This window comes from Coffea eugenioides, chromosome 7 (genome assembly GCF_003713205.1).
Source record: "Coffea eugenioides isolate CCC68of chromosome 7, Ceug_1.0, whole genome shotgun sequence".
Lineage (NCBI taxonomy): Eukaryota > Viridiplantae > Streptophyta > Magnoliopsida > Gentianales > Rubiaceae > Coffea > Coffea eugenioides.
Window position 1 is genome coordinate 19,440,601 of NC_040041.1, and position 20,375 is coordinate 19,460,975.

Sequence of the window (20,375 nt, forward strand, 5' to 3'; positions counted from 1 at the left end):
CAATATCGAAGACTTGTGGGTAAATTAAATTATCTCACTGTAACGAGACCTGACATTTCGTTTGCAGTGAGTGTTGTGAGTCAATTTCTTGATACCCCTCGTACTAGTCATTGGGATGCTGTTATACGGATTTTCAGGTATCTTAAGAGTGCTCCTGGAAAAGGGTTGCTATATCAAAATCATGGACACACTGATATTGAAGGATATAGTGATGCAGATTGGGTTGGTTCTGCCTCAGATCGAAGATCGACTACAGGATATTGTGTGTTTGTTGGTGGTAATTTAGTGTCGTGGAAGAGTAAGAAGCAAACAGTTGTATCCAGATCAAGTGCAGAATCTGAATACCGCGCTATGGCTCACACTGTGTGTGAGTTTGTTTGGTTGAAGAGCATGTTACTTGAACTTGGGTTTGAGCATAAACAGCCTATGAATTTAGTGTGTGATAATCAGGCGGCTGTTCATATTGCGTCTAATCCAGTGTTTCATGAAAGGACAAAACATATTGAAGTTGATTGTCATTTCATTCGAGAGAAATTGCTTGACGGGGTCATCAAGACATCTCATGTACCGTCTGTAGATCAATTGGCTGATGTGTTTACCAAGAGTTTAGGGGGTTCTGGGGTGAAATACATTTGTAACAAGTTGGGTGCTTATGATATATATGCTCCAACTTGAGGGGGAGTGTTAAGAGAATAGAAGTATTCTTGTAGATAATAAATTAGTAAGGATATTCTTGTAAATAGTTTATTAGGTTTGTACTCCTATAAATACTAGTTGGTCACTCATAATACGATGATTAGATATTTTCCTCCCAAAATACCGGTTAACAACTTCCTTCAAGTCAAATAAACATGCTTAAGGAGAAGGTTTCTACCATTTTAGGAGTTTACATCAAATACCATGCATTAAAAAATCATAAGCACCTCAAGATCTCCATGGTAAAATTGCAACCTTCACACCTAAACAAAGCATAAGTTCCACAATTAGGTGCTCAGATCAGGAGACCAAAGACATTATTCGGCAACAGGACCAAAAGTCTCTTTTATAGTTAACGCATAAAACTGTGTATGCTCTATTGCAACAAGGTAACTCTTCAACCTATCAGCCAAACAACTAGATGATTAACAATCACAACTAATGTTCATTTACAGACAATTAAACCACTGGGAAGACGTCGAAGCATGTTTGTCAGTCTTATGAAAATAACATTCCTTGTACCATTACCCACTGTCTAAGCAGGATGAAAAGTTGTCACAATAACGTAGCAACACAAACGGAACACTACAGCCATCATAGAGAATTAAATATAGGATGTCAATAAAATTCTCTTAAATTGTGTTTAATGCAAAAGGAAAATGTAGAAAAAGGCACCATGACTAAAGGACTTGATTGAGGTACAAAAAGAAGCATGAGAAATTATGTCAATTTTTAAAAGAAAATAACCAAATAGAGGCCTCCCAAAGTGGTAAGTAAAAGGCAGTTGTCATAGGAAAATGGTGCATTATGGCCAATAAAAGAGTGGATGGAGTTAAAGACAGCAGAGGAGAGGTAAGTCTACATCCCCCCCCCCCCCAAAAAAAAAATTCACAAATGGATTAAAAATTTGTACAAGTTGTCGGTACTCTTAGGCAAAAAGTTAAGATTAATATAGTTGCAGAAGCCATTAAAAGCTAGAATCTTACACCCAAAACATGAATACCTGAGAAAATGCATTAACACCAAGAGGATCTTATTTGTCCACTCAGAAGCAAGTGGATAATCATAGAACTTGCACTGAATTGTCTAAGGTAAGCAGAAAACTGGTTCATCAACAAAGTAGGGTGAGCGACCATTGTGAAGAGTGTATGAAATGGGATTAACAAACACAGTCAAAGTGCATCCTTCCAAAATGGACTTGTGCATTCATCTCAACAATCATACTCTATTATGAAATCCCAAGGGCAACTGGTTAAGAATCTCTAATTGGTCACCAAATCGTTAAATGCACTTGAAACATATTGTTCTGCACAATCAATCCATAAAAATATAACCAGTGCATTTAAATACCTCAGCTAGAGGTAATTCATAGATGATGGAAGCTCGACTTTCAGTTAGATACTTCATTTCTTTAAACTCTCCTCTTCGATCTTGAGCAAGCTCCATGAGTGGACCAATGTAATCTTTCGGAGTGAGCAGCTCTATCTGTAATTTTAGGAACAATATCATGACAATATCAGATATTAACAGTTAAAGAATTTAATATAACTTGGATTCTGCAATAAAAACTCCGATAATGGGATTACAGCAGACCTTGACATACGGCTCCTCAATTGAACTCCTTTTTCCGGGCTCAGGTAGAAGGGAAGGATTAGAACATTCAACCTAGATTAACAGAAATCACATTTCACATTAGTCTGTTGAAACAGAAGTCAGTGTGTATTGTGCATGTGCCGATGAGCATAAAGCAGTTACTTTGAAGTACGTTGATTTAAGACCAAAGGAAAATATAGCAACTGAAGAAAAAAGAGTATACAGATCTAAAATAGGAACGAAAAATAGACACAGAGAGTTGAAACCCATGCAACCTTGTGAAGCACATGATAGTCTTTAATGTAACAAGACACTATCGAACCTATAAGATCCAACTTAATCATCTTTTCATGAAAACTAATGATTTGATTATTGCAAATATTAATAAGAACAGATGACATTGAATGCACAACACTGATTTGTTAGGAGTTTTTATCAACTCTCTGATAAAATGGGCACATGGGATCCCATAAATCACGTGTGTCCAACTCCTTGCATCCTCGCAAAGGCCGCTAAATTGCCCGTCCCCCAGGATACATAGAAAATGGAAAAAATTTGAGCATCTACCCATATGGCATTTTATAAGTACAATTTCATCCACAAGAAATCAATATGTATTTTGCCTCTAAATAAACCTTCAATCTTGTGTGGCCAAATTCAAAATAATTGTATGCAACACCAATCTAATAGCTGTACTTAAATGAGAAAAGGAAAACATAAAGCAATCCAACAACATAGTAACAAAAGAAACAAACCAGAACTATGATATTTACATGCCTAAACAGCGACTTCAGGTCGCTCTACCTGCAAGAAGCCATTTTGGCCTAATGGGAAGCACCTTTGGTGATTTAGATTCTTCACCATAATTCATCTATAGTCAAAAGAAAATGTCAATTGTACACCACTTTTTTATAGTGGCACTCTGACTATCTTCTCTTTCATAGTAAGAGACAATGACAAAGAAAATAGTGGGAGTGCCATTACAAAATGTTGAAAGCTGTTAACAATTGCCGTAGTTAAAAAGCCCTGATATTTCTAGAATCTATATGTAATTTGTTATTATCTTCCATTGTTTTTCAAATAACTATACCAAATATCCTATCAGCTAACCAAAATTGACTTATTTATTCAAGCTTCTCAGTTTATTCATAAGCCGAAAGAGTTCCACATGAGATTGAGACTCAGAGTCAACCAGTTCTAATCAAATTAAATGCCGTCTTATTCCAATGCCTGTTTTCCTCTTACTATTCCCTTCTCCAATTTTCTGCATTATGCTAAGCAGTTGGGCTTTATGCAGTCATCTTTCAACCACAAATCATCGCAAAAAGAGCTTCTTAGGTTTCTATTCAAAATCTTAGACCCTTTTGCACAATCAAAACACATTCCACTCTCTTTATCAGACAAATGAGCCTGCAAAAAATTTATTTCTTATTAGTGCAGCAGCAAAACTAACAAACTAACCTAGCTCCCCTCCTTGAAAAAGTTCCCACTGTATCTACTTCAGTTTCTTACATTTATGCCACATATCCCACAATGACAATAATTCTGCCCCATATATTGATTTCTTCATCACCAAAGAATCCTTAAAAACTCCAAAATTCCTAATTCTCCCTGGCAAAATCTAAGAGAATGCTTAGACACTTTGCAGCAACCTATGCAAAGATTTTCTCTGTGTTTCCTTTTAGGGAAAAGAAAATGAAAGAAAAGAAAAGTATCAAAACAATAATTCACATTCTGAATAATCAATTACATATGATCAATAAGTTTGATGGTGTACTAATACACCATCGTGAGTAACAGAGAAATGCAAATTGAAAAGAAATTTCCTGTAGCTAACACTGTAGAGTTTATGTTTTCAATTCCATTTTATTGAGAAACATGACCTTCCTAATCGTCTATCTGTACAAGTTGGTATAGACCTATAATTGAGCTTGAAAACGATCCCAACACACAGGCATAAAATGGGTAAAGGCCATCATCACAACTATCCTTAATTTACCATACATTTGAATGATTCCACAAGCTTAAGACTTGCATAACATATGAAAGAAATACATAGAAAAGCTAAATAAAGGTGGAAGGTTAGGATCAGAAAGAATTACAGTATCACCATTTATGGTGTTCACTCTGTAAACAACACTTGGAGCTGTAGTGATCAATGTTAAATTGTATTCCCGCTCAAGTCTTTCCTGTCAAATAAAGTTCCAAAACCAGAACCATACAGATCAACTTCCAAGGATGAGAAATAGCAACAAGATTAGAATTCGGACAGAATAATTGTCCCCCCAACCTGAACAATTTCCATGTGAAGAAGACCAAGAAAACCACATCTAAAGCCAAATCCCATAGCACTAGAAGTCTCAGGCTCAAACTGCAACACAATATCATTCATGAAAAAGATATTTCCTTAGAATTTAGCTAAAAAACACAGCTAAAATAGTAGCTTAAATAAGTGCAGCTTGCTTTGCCAGGAAGATATAGTCATCTATTCAAAATCTCAAGAACATCCCCCATGATAAATCAGTTGACATCTGTCCTAGGAGAATTATGTACTTATTGCAATGCTGAAGAAAGCTATAGTAATCCTTGCTTTATTTTAATTTTAATTTGTAGGCTAATATTACAACTGTGTCCCTTTTGTTCGTCCCATGGTATAATTTAAAATCCAACTTTTTACTGACATTAACATCTCAGCTGAAAATTAATTGACCTGCAGGCTACCTAAAATGTACTTCGCTGCAAAGTTCATTGCAATTACAACATCAAAATAACAAGCTGTACAACCCAAGAAGTACAGGTATCAAATCAGACGAAAGAGGTCTTAATCTACAAGTATTCAGTTCAGAAGACAAGAACCTATATCAGTTTCTGAAATCAACGAAGGTCTTAATGCAGCTTATTCAACATAATTTTTCCCAAAGGATACAGAACAAACCTTCAGAGCAGCATCATTAAGCTGGAGCTTTTCTAATGCATCACGCAGCTCAGGAAACCTATCAAGATCATAAATACACATTTGTTAAAGGGGAATAGCAGTTCACAAATACTTCCAATGACACTTTTAGTAAAGAAAAAGTATAATAAACAAATAATTACTGGTCAGCATCAACTGGAAACAGGCCACAGAACACCATTGGAGTAGCCTCCTTGTATCCAGGTAGTGATTGTTCTGCCCTTCTAGTGTAGTGTGTAATGGTGTCACCAACTCTAGCATCTGCCACTGATTTTATTGAAGCTGACAAATATCCTACCTGAAAAACTAGGAATACAATATCATTCTAAATCACAAGACATAATGTTTTGCAGGTAACATGAACAGCAAGTACCAGCTATTTTATATCTCAAACAATGCATGTTTCAGGTCAACAGATTCCAGACATTAACAACCGATGCGAGATGAAAGAACAAAAATTTAGCCATCTCATTTTCATTGCTAAGACAACAGATGTTTTTAGCTATCTTCTCCCTTTCCAAAGACTACAAGCCGTTATCCTTCTGTAATATGCATTTAGCAATATTTATTACTTAACTTATTACAAATCCTGTATATTTGATGGTCAACAAAGCAAAGGGCAATAGAAAATTCTTGGGTTTCAAAAACTACTCAAACTTTCTACCATTCATCAGAACGGTATTGAGAATTTGAATGAATCTTCAGAGTTCACACTAGTAGATAAATTAAGGTGCTGTCAAAGCAAACAAAAGGTTCAAGGTTTGGTATGTCTAAGAAACTTAGGATCCATACAGTTGGGAACTTAAAATTACAACAACCATAAGTTCAGGCAAAGAGACGAATGCATCTCTGAAGAGGAAAGCTTAGATATTTTAAAGGTTAAGAATATATTTTCAAACCAAAAACTCAAAAATGATTCTCTACCTCCCCAGCTCGCAATTCTTCAACTTGCATTTGACTAGGAGACAAAACTCCGATTTCATCAGCGAAATAATCCTGCATTTTTGGGTGTTAGGATTATCAGCAAACTGGTGGAATACAATCTGTGCAGCAATGTGAGTACGGTTCTATGTTGTTTGTCAAGAAGACAACAATAAGATTACGAGGTATTCACAGATGAGAGAAAAAACAATCAGAGATGAGGACTCAAAACCAAAAGAAAACATATACCTTCCCGCTTGCCATGAAAATAATCCTGTCACCTTTCTTGATAGTCCCATCAACAACTCGGAAATATACAATAACACCGCGGTATGCATCATAATAGCTACAAAATAAAAAATCTAAATGAGATACATAAACTAACACCTAGAGTGAATTACATTATCCAATACCAGCATTCACAAGCAGAAGAGTAAATACAAAATCACAACAATTAGCACAGGGAGTTGGAAAATGCCGATGAACGAGGGTCATACCAACAGTAATGTATAGACAATATGTCTAAATGCGTTTAGCTTTGTTTTGATATGGATATGCATACAGAACTTATGTTGAACGCACAACTGCTGACCGTATAAAGAAACTGATCTACAGTGACATAAATAATGATCAGGTTCCTAAAAGAATTTTGAATTAATATGGGTTGAAGTTCAATTAGATAGCCTTCAGACTTGGGAATGAAAGGTCACCAAACATAAAAATCTACAATTGTAGTTTTTAAAATTGGATATCTTAAGGTTGCCTAGTGTGAAGAATTAATTATTTCAGCTAAATTATGTACGACGTGTATTCAAAAACTCCCCCAAGCTATTTTTGTTTAACAAAAAGAGTCAGAAAATTTTAAACAAGAAATAGTTTTCAGTAGTCGCTTTTTCTCCAACCACTGGGTTTACCTTGGGGATAATTTCTAAAACCTCCCCTAAGGTTTCTCATAATATCACTCAACTCCCTTGAGGTTTTTAAGATCTCACTTACCTCCTCTATCAGCTTGACAAGACCAAATGTCCCTATCAAAGGTCACAAATGGACAACATTACCCTTGCACCCTAAATAACTATTTAACCAAAAACCAAAACAAAAAGAGAATTTTTAACCAAAAAATGCAGATAAAAAGATAATCAAATCACTATCCAATATTGGTCCATATTTCTCTGTATCAAGGTGGTGATTGGACAGCAAAGGACGTGCATAAATTAAATCTAGTCAAAGTCAACCACTTAGAAGGATTTTGGTAAGTAATTAACCTTGAAAAATTGTAGAATAGTTATAACGAAGTCAAGAAATTTTTTTACGAAATATGTTTTAATACATGATGTAATTTAAGTTGTACTGAAAATTAAAATAATCTCTTCATACATGTGGTTTGTAATATAAATCCTACTTATAGAAAAAAGGTTTTATGAATAAGTTAGAATAAAAAAATTAATCAAAAACAATCTAATGACCGAATATATATCTAGGAATATCCTTTTTTTTGGTTCAATCATCATTCATTAGAGTACGTATTAGTTATTGTATATCTACAAAATTACTTGTTATTGCATTTATAACTACTCAAATTTTCATCTTTTTACTTTTTAACCTTATTTTATTTTTTATTGTTGTTGTAAGTTTCATAAGTAGGGTAACACAAGGGTAGTATTGGAACAAAAGTTTTATCTTTCTCACATTTCTTCCAAAGAGGCTAAAATGTTACAAAAAATGTCAATCCGAGGGAGGTAGCTCAGATTCTGAAAACCTAAGCTGTGCTAAGTCATATTATGAGAAATGTCTTGGGAGGTTCCTGAAATTATTCATTTATCCTGAAATGAAGTTTTCACAGTTCTCTGTTAAAAGCACCAAAAGAAAAAGTTTCTTGTAATAGTTTGTTTTAACAAAAGTAAAAAACAGTGTTTCAATATACCAAACCACCTTTTATTACCACATGTTGAGCTGCTTTAAGAAAATCTATACCAACTTAGAACAGAAACAAAAAAGGAATCCAGCAGGTAAATTAAGTACCTATCAAAAATTAGAGCCCTCAAAGGTCTACCATTAGTATCATGAGGCGGGGGTATCCTTTGAACAATTGCATTTAGGATCTCAGTGATCCCAATCCCTTCCTTGAAACAAGAAAAAGAATGATGCTATTAAAGTATTAAAAAAAAAAACCTGAGAGTTTTCAAATTGTAGAGTTTCTCATTTTAATTAATTATCATTTGACAAGAAGAATGCAACAAGAAGAAAATAACCAACCTTTGCAGAGCAGTAAATTGCATTGCTACAATCCAGACCAATAACCTATCAAAGACAACCTGTTAGTTAGTATTCATCAAAAGGTCTGACCACTAAAAGCTTCGATTTTATGGTATTATTTCCTGACAGCAGCCAATAGTAATAATACTTAAAAGTACAACCAAAATGAACTGTGAACATTAGTAACAATACTGTTCAACAAGCAATACATGCTCAATACTGTTTGACAAGCAATTGAAGATTTGTCCTGCCCTAGGAATTATAAAATGCTATGACATTAATGCAAAATAAGCTAATTTTCTTGCCAGAACAATGCATATGCAATTTCATAAGCATCACTCAGTGAACTGATTATCTCCATGCTTAAGAGATTATAGAAGGATAACTCAAAATTTCAGTTTCTTAATGGAATATAAAATATGAATATGTCTGTCAAACTGAGGAAAATTTATTTGAGAAGCTTTTCCAAGAGTCTCCAACTCAATACTACTATTAAGGTGTTCAGACTTGATAATCAAGCCACAATGAAACAAGGACATGAATTTTTCCCGAAGGATGAGTACAAGACTCCAATTGTTTTAGTAGGAAGCCCAAGTCCCACTGAACAACATAGGGGAACCAATGGTTTCAAAACTAACTAGATGGCAAACCAGGAAGTTAATCGGTTTCCTGGTTGGCTGACCAGTTCACTAGTTGACTGGTCTGACCATTTTAACCGGCCAGGTGAATCACTTTTATACTTTGGAAATGGAAAAGGTATTCCCCTTATATTTGTCCAAAATGAAGAAAATCACAGAAAACATCCGCATGGAACACATACTAATATGTTTGCAGTTTAATTGATCTATACAGTGTGAAACTTATGACCAGTTTTCATGTCAAGTTTGACTTGACAGTGAAACCAGAGCAACCAGATGACAGTTTCCCAGTTTAACCAATTGAAACGGCAAGTCCCATATGACTTTTAAGCACTGAATATAATAATCTCAACAAGGAAGGAAGAAACAAAGTAATGTTGTGCTTGCTCACAAAACCATAGGTCACACCCATGGGCCTGTTTAGTGCATTGTATGGTCTAGATGGTGGAGGGTTAAAATGAACACCTAATAGAGACCTTAAAGCAGAGTCAGAATAGTTAACGTGATGGAGTTTTAACAGAGGAATTGCAGGGTTTGTTTAAAAATTTTTCCACCAAAACAGCTTCACTTTCCAATTCATGGAAAAAAAAAAAAAGGCAACCGTTATTTGAGACTGAACTGATGCTTTGGTCATAGTGGAGGCAGAGTTGTTTGGAGATCGAAATTTCAGCAAAAATTTGGAGGACCCTTTATAATTTGATTGTTGTACATGGATTTATGTCAAACCTTGCAGGAATTTAGAGCTCCAGTCATTACGCAGGTGCTGTGGAAGGCGAAAGAATATATAGTTTTGAGGGGATGGAGAATCCCAACTGGAATATTAGCATTGAGAGACAAGCTCTTGGATGTTTAGGGGGCAGTTTCACAGTAGCATTATACCGTACGTATTATCTGAAACAAGGAAAGAAAAAAAGCTGTATCTGCATATGTTTGCAGCTGATGAAAACCTTTCATTTCATAAAAATTTCCTTATGAACACCTTTCATTTCAGATAAGCAATATTTTGCCTTTGTGAATCTACCTCTTCTATCTCTTGGGATACACGATTTGGTTCTGCTCCTGGAAGATCTATCTTGTTCAAAACCTGCAGAATATCATTAGCTTTTGTGGATCAACCATCTAATTTCATTCAAACAAGACATTATGAGATTACACAACAAATACTTCTGAGCAAGAGATGAATTAGCTCCTCTGTCTTCCAACAAACAATAATTTGAGTGCTTTAAAAGGTAAACCTAAAAATTTTGTAACTCGTTTTAACATTGTTGGACTTCAAGGTTTAATTGGCAAATCAAGCTCAACATCTAGCTATAAGAAAAGTATGAATTAGGAAATTAGGCCATGAAGTAAGTTACAACGTACTTCTCATGACAAGAGTACCTAAGGAAGCAGTACCCTATGACTTCGTATGCTTCGATCAATCAGGCATGCAAACCAACAAAATAGAAACGCCTATAAATAAAATGACCACCACCACTCATTCAATCTTTGATACTTCTCACACTGTAAGAACTGTGGTGACAAGAGTAACTTTGTGCACTAACAAATGGGATAATAATGAGTAGAGGTCACTAATTATGAACATTACAATGCATGGACATGTCACGATCAACAGCAACACTGGGATGTATAGTACGCAATCAACACAGAGTTGGACGAATAGTACTATGAAAGTAAATCACTTCATACTATCAGATTGCCTTTTCTCCCGAATCTTTGCTCTGGCACCATGTCAGAGGACTTAAGAGGAAAAAATTCAATACACCCAATAAGGTTGACCTACCTATATTCATAAAAATGGAACATAATAAATATGTATAAATATACCCTTATTCTCAGCCATGGCAGCATCTTTTCATTCTAAATTCTTGCACCCGTGCATAAAGAACTCACCAAGGATACCAAGCATGGTCACTGCTCCTCCTATACTTGCAGATGAACCCACAGAACTCACCAAAGACACCAAATATGATCACCAAGGACCTAATATTCCCATCGTACAATCAGACCAATGTAACAAGACCAAATCCTCTTTACTCCTATATGTTCATAAATATACACCACATCTTCGCATTAAACACGCAATGGGAAGCCATAAACTCCCACAAGGAACCCAGAGTTCTTCCCAAGTCAGAAATTATTCCCATGGCAAATGACAATAAGTTCCATTTCTTCAACTATTACACTTAAGCTACAGGAAAAGATGTGGAACTCATGCCAATCAACATGTATGTAGACAAATATTGCTATCCACAACTATTAATATGTATAAAGTAGCAATTCCCACAGATTTATTGTGCCAGAAAACTACACAATAATGGTTCAACATATATTAAAGCATACTGTGTAATACTTATGTAATTTGCATGTGCATATATAGCAATCTTAGATCTAAAGTAGACAACTTTTAATTAGGAAACTCATAGTTGACTTCATTCTTCCCCTATAAAACTGACAAAACCTCCAAAACTCTCCAGCTTCCTATCAAAAGCTACTTGAGCCACTTCCAAAATCTGAACTCTGCTTAAGACAGTGAAGTAGCAGAAACAACATACATAAAGTGGTTTATTTGCAGAGGGGCTAGCATAATCTGAGTAGAAGACTTGGAACCATGTAACTGATGCTTGTAGAAAACTCAGGGGCTAGCATAATCTGAGTAGAACACTTGGAACCATGAAACTGATGCTTGTAGACAACTCACCACCAGTATCATGTAGGCCCTGGTTTTGCCAAAACAACTCCTACATCTCTTTTAATTTATTTAGGTATTTTCTTTTTCTGGTTCTAGGGCACACCAGTTTATTGGCTTGGGCTATGCTCACTAAAATCCTGTTAATACAGAACTTGGGCTATAATGCACATATATTTCATCAGCCAACACATGTAAATACTTGCCAAAGATAATTTAAATGATTTGCAGTAATAAAAGGAAACAATTTACTAGAAATTAAATAGGAAGCAAAGAAGCAATAAATTAGAAAGGTTCCAATGGGAAAAACAATTTGTTTCCTTTTGCACGGTCATAGCCATGTGCCTTTTCCTAGGACTTCAACTTGTTATATTAAATTCTTTTTATTATTCTTTAACATAATATTGAGGAATATAGCTAAGGTCTAAATCTATTCAAATGTAAGTTATCAGCTTATCTAACAGAATGAACTGGGCAAATAAAGCTGACTTTGAATCAACAATTGGAAATTTATAAGAGGAACCCCTAAAACACTAAAGTGCACTTGACCAAAAAGAGGGAAAAGAAAGAAGGGACTGCCAGTTGTAGTGTTTCATTCAGCAATCTCCATATTCCCATTTTAAGCTCCTTCAATGTACCAGTCTCAAAAAAATAGGGATGCTAATCTAGGGATGGACATAGGCATATTACAATGGGGGCAATCATAAATTTCATCCAATTTTAGACATCTTTCTGCAGAATCAAATGGATAGAAGAAGCCACAAATGTAGTGGAAAATGGTAAAAATGAGAATGAACTTTATCACTATTCTTATATATTATTTATCTTAGAGAAAACTGAATTGCATCCTGCCCCATATTGCCATGCAGAAATCACTCGAATGCTCAAATTGTTAAGACAAATTAAGTTAGGATAGCTGAAAAACTTTGCTAGACCTGACTGAATAAAGGTAATTATCATGCTAGAAATTCAACCTAGGCAATGAGATTCACTTTCTAGACTTCTACACTTGGCCTATGAATAAGTAAAACATATCAAACTATCACTGCTTTGCATGACATGCTACGACCAAGAATATGATAAACATTTTAATCCTATTCACTTCAGGGTAGGATGAATTTACTGTAAAGATGTTAAAGTTATGTAGGTGTACTAGCGATGAAACTTGGTCTCATGTTCAGCACAAATGCTCAAAGAAATGTAGCAGCACAGAAATCTGCTATAAGAAAACATAGCACTATGGTCAACTCACTGGTATAACTTCCAGGTTGTTTTCCAAAGCCAAGTAGACATTAGCAAGTGTCTGAGCTTCAACTCCCTGCACAATATGGTTGAACTCTAATTAGTACAAAGACCAATTTTCACTTTTAGTTGCTTTTTCAACAAAGTAAATTGAAAGCAAGTCCACAAAAATGGAAAGAGTGATTTTGCCTAAGAATGATCATTTATGAAGATAACAGAAGTAAGTGGGAAAGAAAGTTTACCTGGGATGCATCTACCACCAGAAGAGCACCCTCACAGGCAGCAAGAGAACGTGAAACCTGAGGTTTTAGCAAAATAAGTACCAACTTCAGATTGTCAACCACAACTTATTGTGTAAAAACTAATATCAATGTGTGCTCATACCTGCAAGAACATTTAAAATCTGCCATATAGTGGATAATGTGGAGTAAAGCCATATACAAAGCTGAAAATAATCTAGAAAATAAAATCCACTGGAGCTAAAATATATTGGGCAAGAGATTCACTTTAACAATATGACAAAAATATATCTATACTACAAGTCAACAACAAAGAAACTACTTGGCAAGAGCCCTCAAGTTCAGTAGATAAAATACCAAATCTCCCAAAAGATATGTATTATATTTGCTTTGGTAGATTTAACATATACATAAGGTGGGCAAGAAAAGGTGATCAACCAATGTTTTCCACTAATTCCAGATGAAGCACATAAAAATGTCAAACATTATGAAGTGGAATATTTGGAATATTCTTTTAATAACTATACTAGCGACTGAAAGGAAGTGAGCAGTTCACATACTAATGCAGACAGCTCAAAAAAATAAGTATTTGTATTCACCCCAAATCAATCTTTCAAATGTCACGACTCCTATGCAGGCAGTTACAAAAGGAAATCTAAAATTAGAGATCTTCATAACTTTTCAATAGGGAGTGGTTTTTTATTCTTTGGATTTTAGTACGTTTTCAGGTTTCACAGGTATTTGGTCCTTCTTATCAGCCACTGGGAATTTTGATAAATTTTTTTGTTCAATCTTAATTAGTTACTTGATAAAATCAGGAAACTGATTGGAGTCATGTTGATTTAGAAATACATTCAAGAGTTATATGGTTATCGGTCTAGAATAGCAAAATAGAAATCAAAATCGTAATAGGATTGTATCTTTGGACAAGTATATAGCTTGTGATTGTTCTAGTTGTTCGGTTATTTACATGGAGATTTGATCAATAGAGAATTGAGTTGTTGCTTATTAGTTTTTTTCTTTTTCTTCTTCCTCAAGATTCCCCTGAATTCCCTCTTCCTCTCCTCTTTATCCTTGTGTTCCTGTTCATTCAGAACCCTTCAGAAGCCCCATATCCTTCCTTTTGGCCACTAGAGATAGGAGACAAGATCAACCCTGTCTTGTCCACCACCATTCCTACTAACACTCTCCCTATTCAAACAGGCCAGTGCTATTTTGGAGCAAAAGAAGCAGTTTAGAAATCAATTAAAGCATATTTTCCTTGCTAATAGTTTTCCCTCTCCTCATTTTACCACCTAGATTTAATTCCTCCTAACCAGAAGGTGAAAAGGAAGAACCAGGGCAAAATGTCTATCATCCACACCTGTGAAAGAATCTTACTTTCCTAAAAGCACACATCCAAAAACTGCAACCATAGAATAAAAAATGCTCAACTAACCCAAAGCAAAAGCACAGCGTGTCAAACTGTGTCACAGCTAATAAGGTACTGAACCAGAAAAACACAACGACCACAATATCAGTTTAAAGTAAATGAAGTTAATTAACTAGCTAATGGATCTGAAATTCTTACGTAACATAGACAAATATATAATCAACCAAGAATACTTCTTTTCAGATTGACATCTTGTTCTGTTATGTAAATGGTGTAAGCGTTATTCTGAGAATATTTCGAACAAGTACCTCATAAGAGAAGTCAACATGACCAGGAGTATCAATGAGGTTCAGGCAATGTGGTTCATTTTCATACGTGAAACGCATCCGAGCAGCCTGCAGGAAATGGCAATTTAGGGCATTAATCATGCTGGCATACATGAAAGTCCTTGTCGGCTAGATAATATCCAGCACCAATTGGAAATTTTGCTTCACGAAGTGACCATAGCACCTTTAAACATATATTATTTTGGTGTACAGTTTTAAATATTTCCACATCTTTTACCAAAATAAACAATGATAGAAAGCTAAAACATCCTTATTGGGTACCTTGAAAGAAACAAATCAGTTAACCAGATACTTTTCTTGTCAAGAAATCTGTTCTCTATTGGGCTAGATAACTATAAAAATCAACAACACATCAATTAAACCATCCTTCTTAATGCACAAATCCTCAATGACAAAAAAATGCAGACAACAAAAATCCTTGTTTCCATGAAATAAAAAGCTGCAGTTTGATAACTAATAGAGAGAGGAGGACATATCAATAAGCCTTCATCTAAGTTAAAAGTGAGTCATTAAGTTAAATACAGACATTTGGAATAGTAAACATGATTATTTCCCAGTCATCCCAACAGTTTAGATTATGGTTCCATTCACACTGTCAACCCCATTGGCCAAGTTGCTTCACAACTAACAGGATGATACATATCCATCTTTTGTTTCAAATACCCGACCATCTTAATGTCTGCTCGCACTACACTTTTCTTCAAAGTTAGCCCTCGGAAAACTTCATTAGCTCTAAGGACCTCAATTGTACAACACTAAATTAATCTCCACTTCACTAATATGTCTCGAATCAATAGACGCAATGAAGCACATAAACTTAGCTACAAAAATATACAGTTAATGTCGGTCCAGACTACACAGTACACTCAACTAAGATATCCCTTTCTTCCCAACCATATATGATTCTATGAACAAAATAACATTCCTTGAAAATCAAATATGATAACAGTCTAAAAAATAAAAACAAAGAAATAACACTTTTGTCATCTTCTCTTAATATAACACTGTAATTTCAAATGCAAAATGCAACCTGTAACTTGATAGTGATTCCTCTTTCTCTCTCCAAATCCATGTTATCCAGAAACTGGTCCTTCATTTCTCGGCTCTCCACAGTCCCTGTCAGCTGAAGCAACTTGTCCGCAAGCGTCGACTTCCCATGGTCGATATGCGCTATTATACTGAAATTCCTAATATTCGAAGTCGGCACCTGCATATAACTCTTCACTCAATTATCCCAAATTCACCCAAAAAAATTTTTAAAAAAAACTGAAGTTGGCAATCAAACTTTTAACCTTCGAGAGACGATCTTTCCCAACAAGAGCAGCCAATTGAAGGTCGGAATGGGAAACTTTGCTGCTGGACTCCACGCCGGAGGTAGTCTGGCAGTTGACACGGAAGCTACGGCGACCAGAGTAGCTGAATTCATACTTGTTGGAATAGTTGAAGCCAAAGCCATGGTGCTGGTGGTGGTGGTGGAATGGTGAGTTTACAGATGACGGCATGAATTTGAGGCGGCAAAAATCTGCAGCGGTGGCCATTCAAAATTGGCGCTGCTGAACTTCGCCAAATGGTTTCAAGGCCGCAGTCAGCCAATGGAGAGTGGAGAGTGGAGAGTTTGCTGTGGCCTATCTTCGGTTGATTTTTTTCTATTTTTGGTTTTGTTTATTTGGTAAAGCCAAACTGTTTCGAGTCACAAATAAAGAGGAGCCTCGCGCGGACGGGAATGAGTAAGATTTGATTTAACCGCTATTTGTAGAGAAATTCTGTAATTTGAAATTGGTCAAAGTCAGAATCCAATTACATTTGGTGGCCCCCACCTCTCTTGGTGAGGTGGGAGGTCGGGGGTTCAACTCTTGCCTTCCACCAAATTATCTGTCCCTCATGGGCAACTCGATTGGTCTCAGCAAGTTTCTTTAGGAGTTGGTATCCAGTGCCCGCAAGCGTCCGAGTCCCGTGGTTATCGTGTTCGGGGGGATGGGACCTCTCCTCCCGAGCCGGAGTGAGATTAGTTGGGTTCCACAAAAATTGATCCAGACACCCACTCCGTCAGGAAAAAAAAATTACATTTTGGAAACTATTGATAATTTCTTTTAATGACTAATGATGACTTGTATCCGTGTACTTATATCCTTATATAATATAAGATTGAGTTTTAATCAAAAAATAGGTTGAATTTCAACCGCATAGGTGGGGGCTTTTTGAAAATGTGAAATATTGTGTATTAGTTTAAAAACTCTAGATACAAGTTAAGAAAGTATGTATTTGGGTATGTTTACTGAACTGATCCCATTTTAATACATTTAAAGTTGTCATTGATGAGCCATCTGAGTATTGATGGAATTTTTAATTAGTGTGCAACCGTTTTTACATTTTGTACAACCCATATATGCTTGTGTGTTGGTGTTATTACCAGAATATCCCTTAACTACCAATAATTCTCCTTTACAGCCGCAAATAACCGTTTGAGATGTTGCTTTGTCTGAAGCGTTTGAATAGCAATCGGATTTAGGAAATGAACCAACGATTTCTCTATCCATGGTAGGAATCCATTTCTCTATCATTTATAATATGCATTTATGAGCCACAAACGTTGATCAGTTTATTCCCTTACAATTTCAGGAATTAAGTTTTCCTTTTTTGTCTTTGTCTACAACGATTTGCCTTATCATTTTCTCTTCCATCCGAAATCAACTCTAAAATTACATATTATTTCGTCATTAATTACACCCAATTCAATTGTCCAACCATTGGCATGTTAATTAGGGGTGGCAATCGGGTCCGTTTCAGTTTGAGATCTGTGTATAACAGAAAACCCGCTTACCTGAATTTGGCCCGCCAACTCGAAACGGATCAGAATACCTGACATGAATCCAAAAATTTCGGATTAGCGGGTCAACCCGAAATGACCCGAAACTTAATTTTAATTTATTAATTTATCACTGTAATTTCTAATAAAATCAATTTTGTACAAAACTAATTACATAATCAAGTAATAAAAATTTAAATAAATAATCTCAAACCAAATCTAAAATAAATTAAAACACTGTAAAAGTGTTTTATCCCAAATCAAATATAAAATAAATTAAAATAGTATAAAAGTAAAAAATAATATAATACATTATTTGTCCAAATATAATAATTTCAACTTCACACGAGTTAAATAACTTCATTTAGGACTAAGTGATTAATACCTTTGAAAAAAAAGAATAACTTAGTTTAGTTAGATAAAGTAATTTTTATATTTATTAAATTATTTTTAATTCATAAAACTGGTTATCGGGTCATATCAAGTCACCCACAGGTTGACCCGAATTCGATCCATTTTCTTTTCGGGTCCATCGGATTCGACCCAATTCTGATCCGAACCCGCGAAACCTCGACCCAAATCTATTAATTTCGTGGTAGATTCGTATTATGTTTTCAGGTCGTGTCAGAAATTGCTACCCCTAATGTTAATGCCTAAACGGTTGATTATCAGTTTCTCCCTGTTCGCATTCTAGAATTGGGATAATTCTACCAGACTAATCAGCTCAGAATGCTCTTCAGTCCCAACAACTCTTGGTGGTTCAGCGTGAGGTTAGATTTCATCCCCCCCCCCAAATTTTTCAGTTCCTCCCTTAATTTTGTCGATGTGTTCTTAGTACCTACAATTAGCGACTCTTATCGCGTTGTCTAACTCCAATTGGTCTGGATTGGTTATAATCTTATAGGTTTGCAGCAATAGCAAGTAAGAGCTCTCGGTGGAGATTCTGGAATAAGGTTAGCTTTCTGTGTTGCTCTGCCTTTCTGCATTATCAACGACTTTCAATTTGATACAGTTTTATTGTTACGCTGTGTGAATTGATTGATTATATCGTTTATCTTTTCATACTAAATTTTATTTCTTTTCACAATATACTATTGTTTGTCCAACAAAAAAACCTCCTTCCCCACAAGGATCAAACACCCGGGCGATGCACGGGCACTCCTCCTAGTATACTGTATAAGAATGAGTATGAGTAAAAAAAAATGGCTTTAAACTTCAACCACAAGAGTAGGAATATTTTGGAATTGTGAGATTGTTTTAATTGTAGTTATAGCGTTGGGTACTACTTAAGATAGCATGTATATTCTTGTGTTTATCAAAATGTCCTTGTATTTTAAAAGATACAGTGACGATTTATTCAAAGATTTGGGTATTTTGGGAGTGTGAGATTATTTGGTCATCTTTTCTACAACGGGTACAATCCATAATAGCTTCTTTATTGGTGTAATTACTTAAAATATCCTTGTAAAGACATTTGTTTTGACTTGTATCAATTATTAATATTGCTTTACCATTATAACTTGAAGACCTTCAAATGTCATTTTCATCTCAATTAAAGCAAGGACAACATGGCTTATTAAGGAATTTATGATTGAGCATTAGTTTTAACTTCAATTTTTCAAATGTCCGCTCCTTCACATTCTTCCGTTATATTCCTTTCGTCTTCCGGTAAATAGTTATTTGTCTTATCATTTTACTCTGAATTTCAATATGGTTCTCTGGTGAAGTTATTCTTGGTGGTTCAGCTTGAGGTTAGCTTTCATTCTTTTTTTTGAATGGTATGATTTGCTTTGTAAAATCATAGTTTCTATTATCAACTAAATGCTTCCATTCTGAAATTGGATACTCTGTTAGCGCAATTTAATATTGATATTATTATTTCCCCACAAAGTTGGTTATTCTGTACAATTTAAATAGTGTGGTTTTGTTGGAATAGATCTGGAGATACAAAACTTCCTCTTCTGGTCTACTCACATGGTGGAGGATTTTTTTTATCAAATCTGCCGTCTCTCCTACATATCACACGCATCTTAATGCAGTAGTTGTAGAAACTGGTGTTGTAATAGTTTCAATTAACTATCGACTCGCCCCTGAGCACCCTCTGCCTACTGCTTATGAAGATTCTTAGATTGCAGTCAAATGGGTTGCCTCTCATTCGAATGGCGAGGGTCCTGAGTTATGGTTTAGGGATTATGCTGACTTTGATAGGGTGTTCTATGGTGGAGACAATGCTGGTGGCAACTTAGCATATAACATGGCGTCAAGGGTTTGGCTGGAGCTAAGATACTGGGCGGCTTCGACCTTAATGCGATTTTTCTCAATTGTCCTTATTTTTTGGGGGAAAGTGTGACGCCCCCACTTCTCTCAAAGGCGAATCCAAGAATATCCATGGAACGCCTACCCAACTCTAGCCAAGATTCAATACAAGTCCAATTTAAACTTAAAGGTATACAACCAATAATAAAAGACAAAATAAGGAGAAGTCTCTCTCCTAAATAAATCTTCAAGTCTTACATCACATGTTTTCAAAATTACATCAACTTTTCCAAAATACCACCACTAGAAGTCGACTAATCAATTATATCCCAAAATACTAATCAAAAGTAATCAACTGTCTTCTCCA

At 35.4% G+C, this 20,375-nt stretch overlaps 1 protein-coding gene across 1 annotated transcript in view; it reads right to left on the bottom strand.

Moving 5' to 3' along the window:
• LOC113778554 (translation factor GUF1 homolog, chloroplastic) overlaps nucleotides 1–16,593 on the bottom strand; it is a 31,924-nt gene extending 15,331 nt beyond the window's left edge. The window contains exons 1-16 of the mRNA XM_027323995.1: nucleotides 16,239–16,593; nucleotides 15,977–16,153; nucleotides 14,908–14,994; nucleotides 13,231–13,287; nucleotides 12,999–13,064; nucleotides 10,079–10,141; nucleotides 8,420–8,464; nucleotides 8,186–8,286; nucleotides 6,413–6,509; nucleotides 6,167–6,238; nucleotides 5,386–5,540; nucleotides 5,225–5,282; nucleotides 4,580–4,660; nucleotides 4,392–4,478; nucleotides 2,290–2,361; nucleotides 2,047–2,181 (exon numbers count right to left, since the gene is read on the bottom strand). Coding sequence (XP_027179796.1) covers nucleotides 2,047–2,181; nucleotides 2,290–2,361; nucleotides 4,392–4,478; nucleotides 4,580–4,660; nucleotides 5,225–5,282; nucleotides 5,386–5,540; nucleotides 6,167–6,238; nucleotides 6,413–6,509; nucleotides 8,186–8,286; nucleotides 8,420–8,464; nucleotides 10,079–10,141; nucleotides 12,999–13,064; nucleotides 13,231–13,287; nucleotides 14,908–14,994; nucleotides 15,977–16,153; nucleotides 16,239–16,484 — 1,599 coding nt within the window. The 5' untranslated portion in view covers nucleotides 16,485–16,593. The remainder of the gene's footprint in view (nucleotides 1–2,046; nucleotides 2,182–2,289; nucleotides 2,362–4,391; nucleotides 4,479–4,579; nucleotides 4,661–5,224; nucleotides 5,283–5,385; nucleotides 5,541–6,166; nucleotides 6,239–6,412; nucleotides 6,510–8,185; nucleotides 8,287–8,419; nucleotides 8,465–10,078; nucleotides 10,142–12,998; nucleotides 13,065–13,230; nucleotides 13,288–14,907; nucleotides 14,995–15,976; nucleotides 16,154–16,238) is intronic.
• Between the last annotated feature and the right edge of the window lie 3,782 nt (nucleotides 16,594–20,375).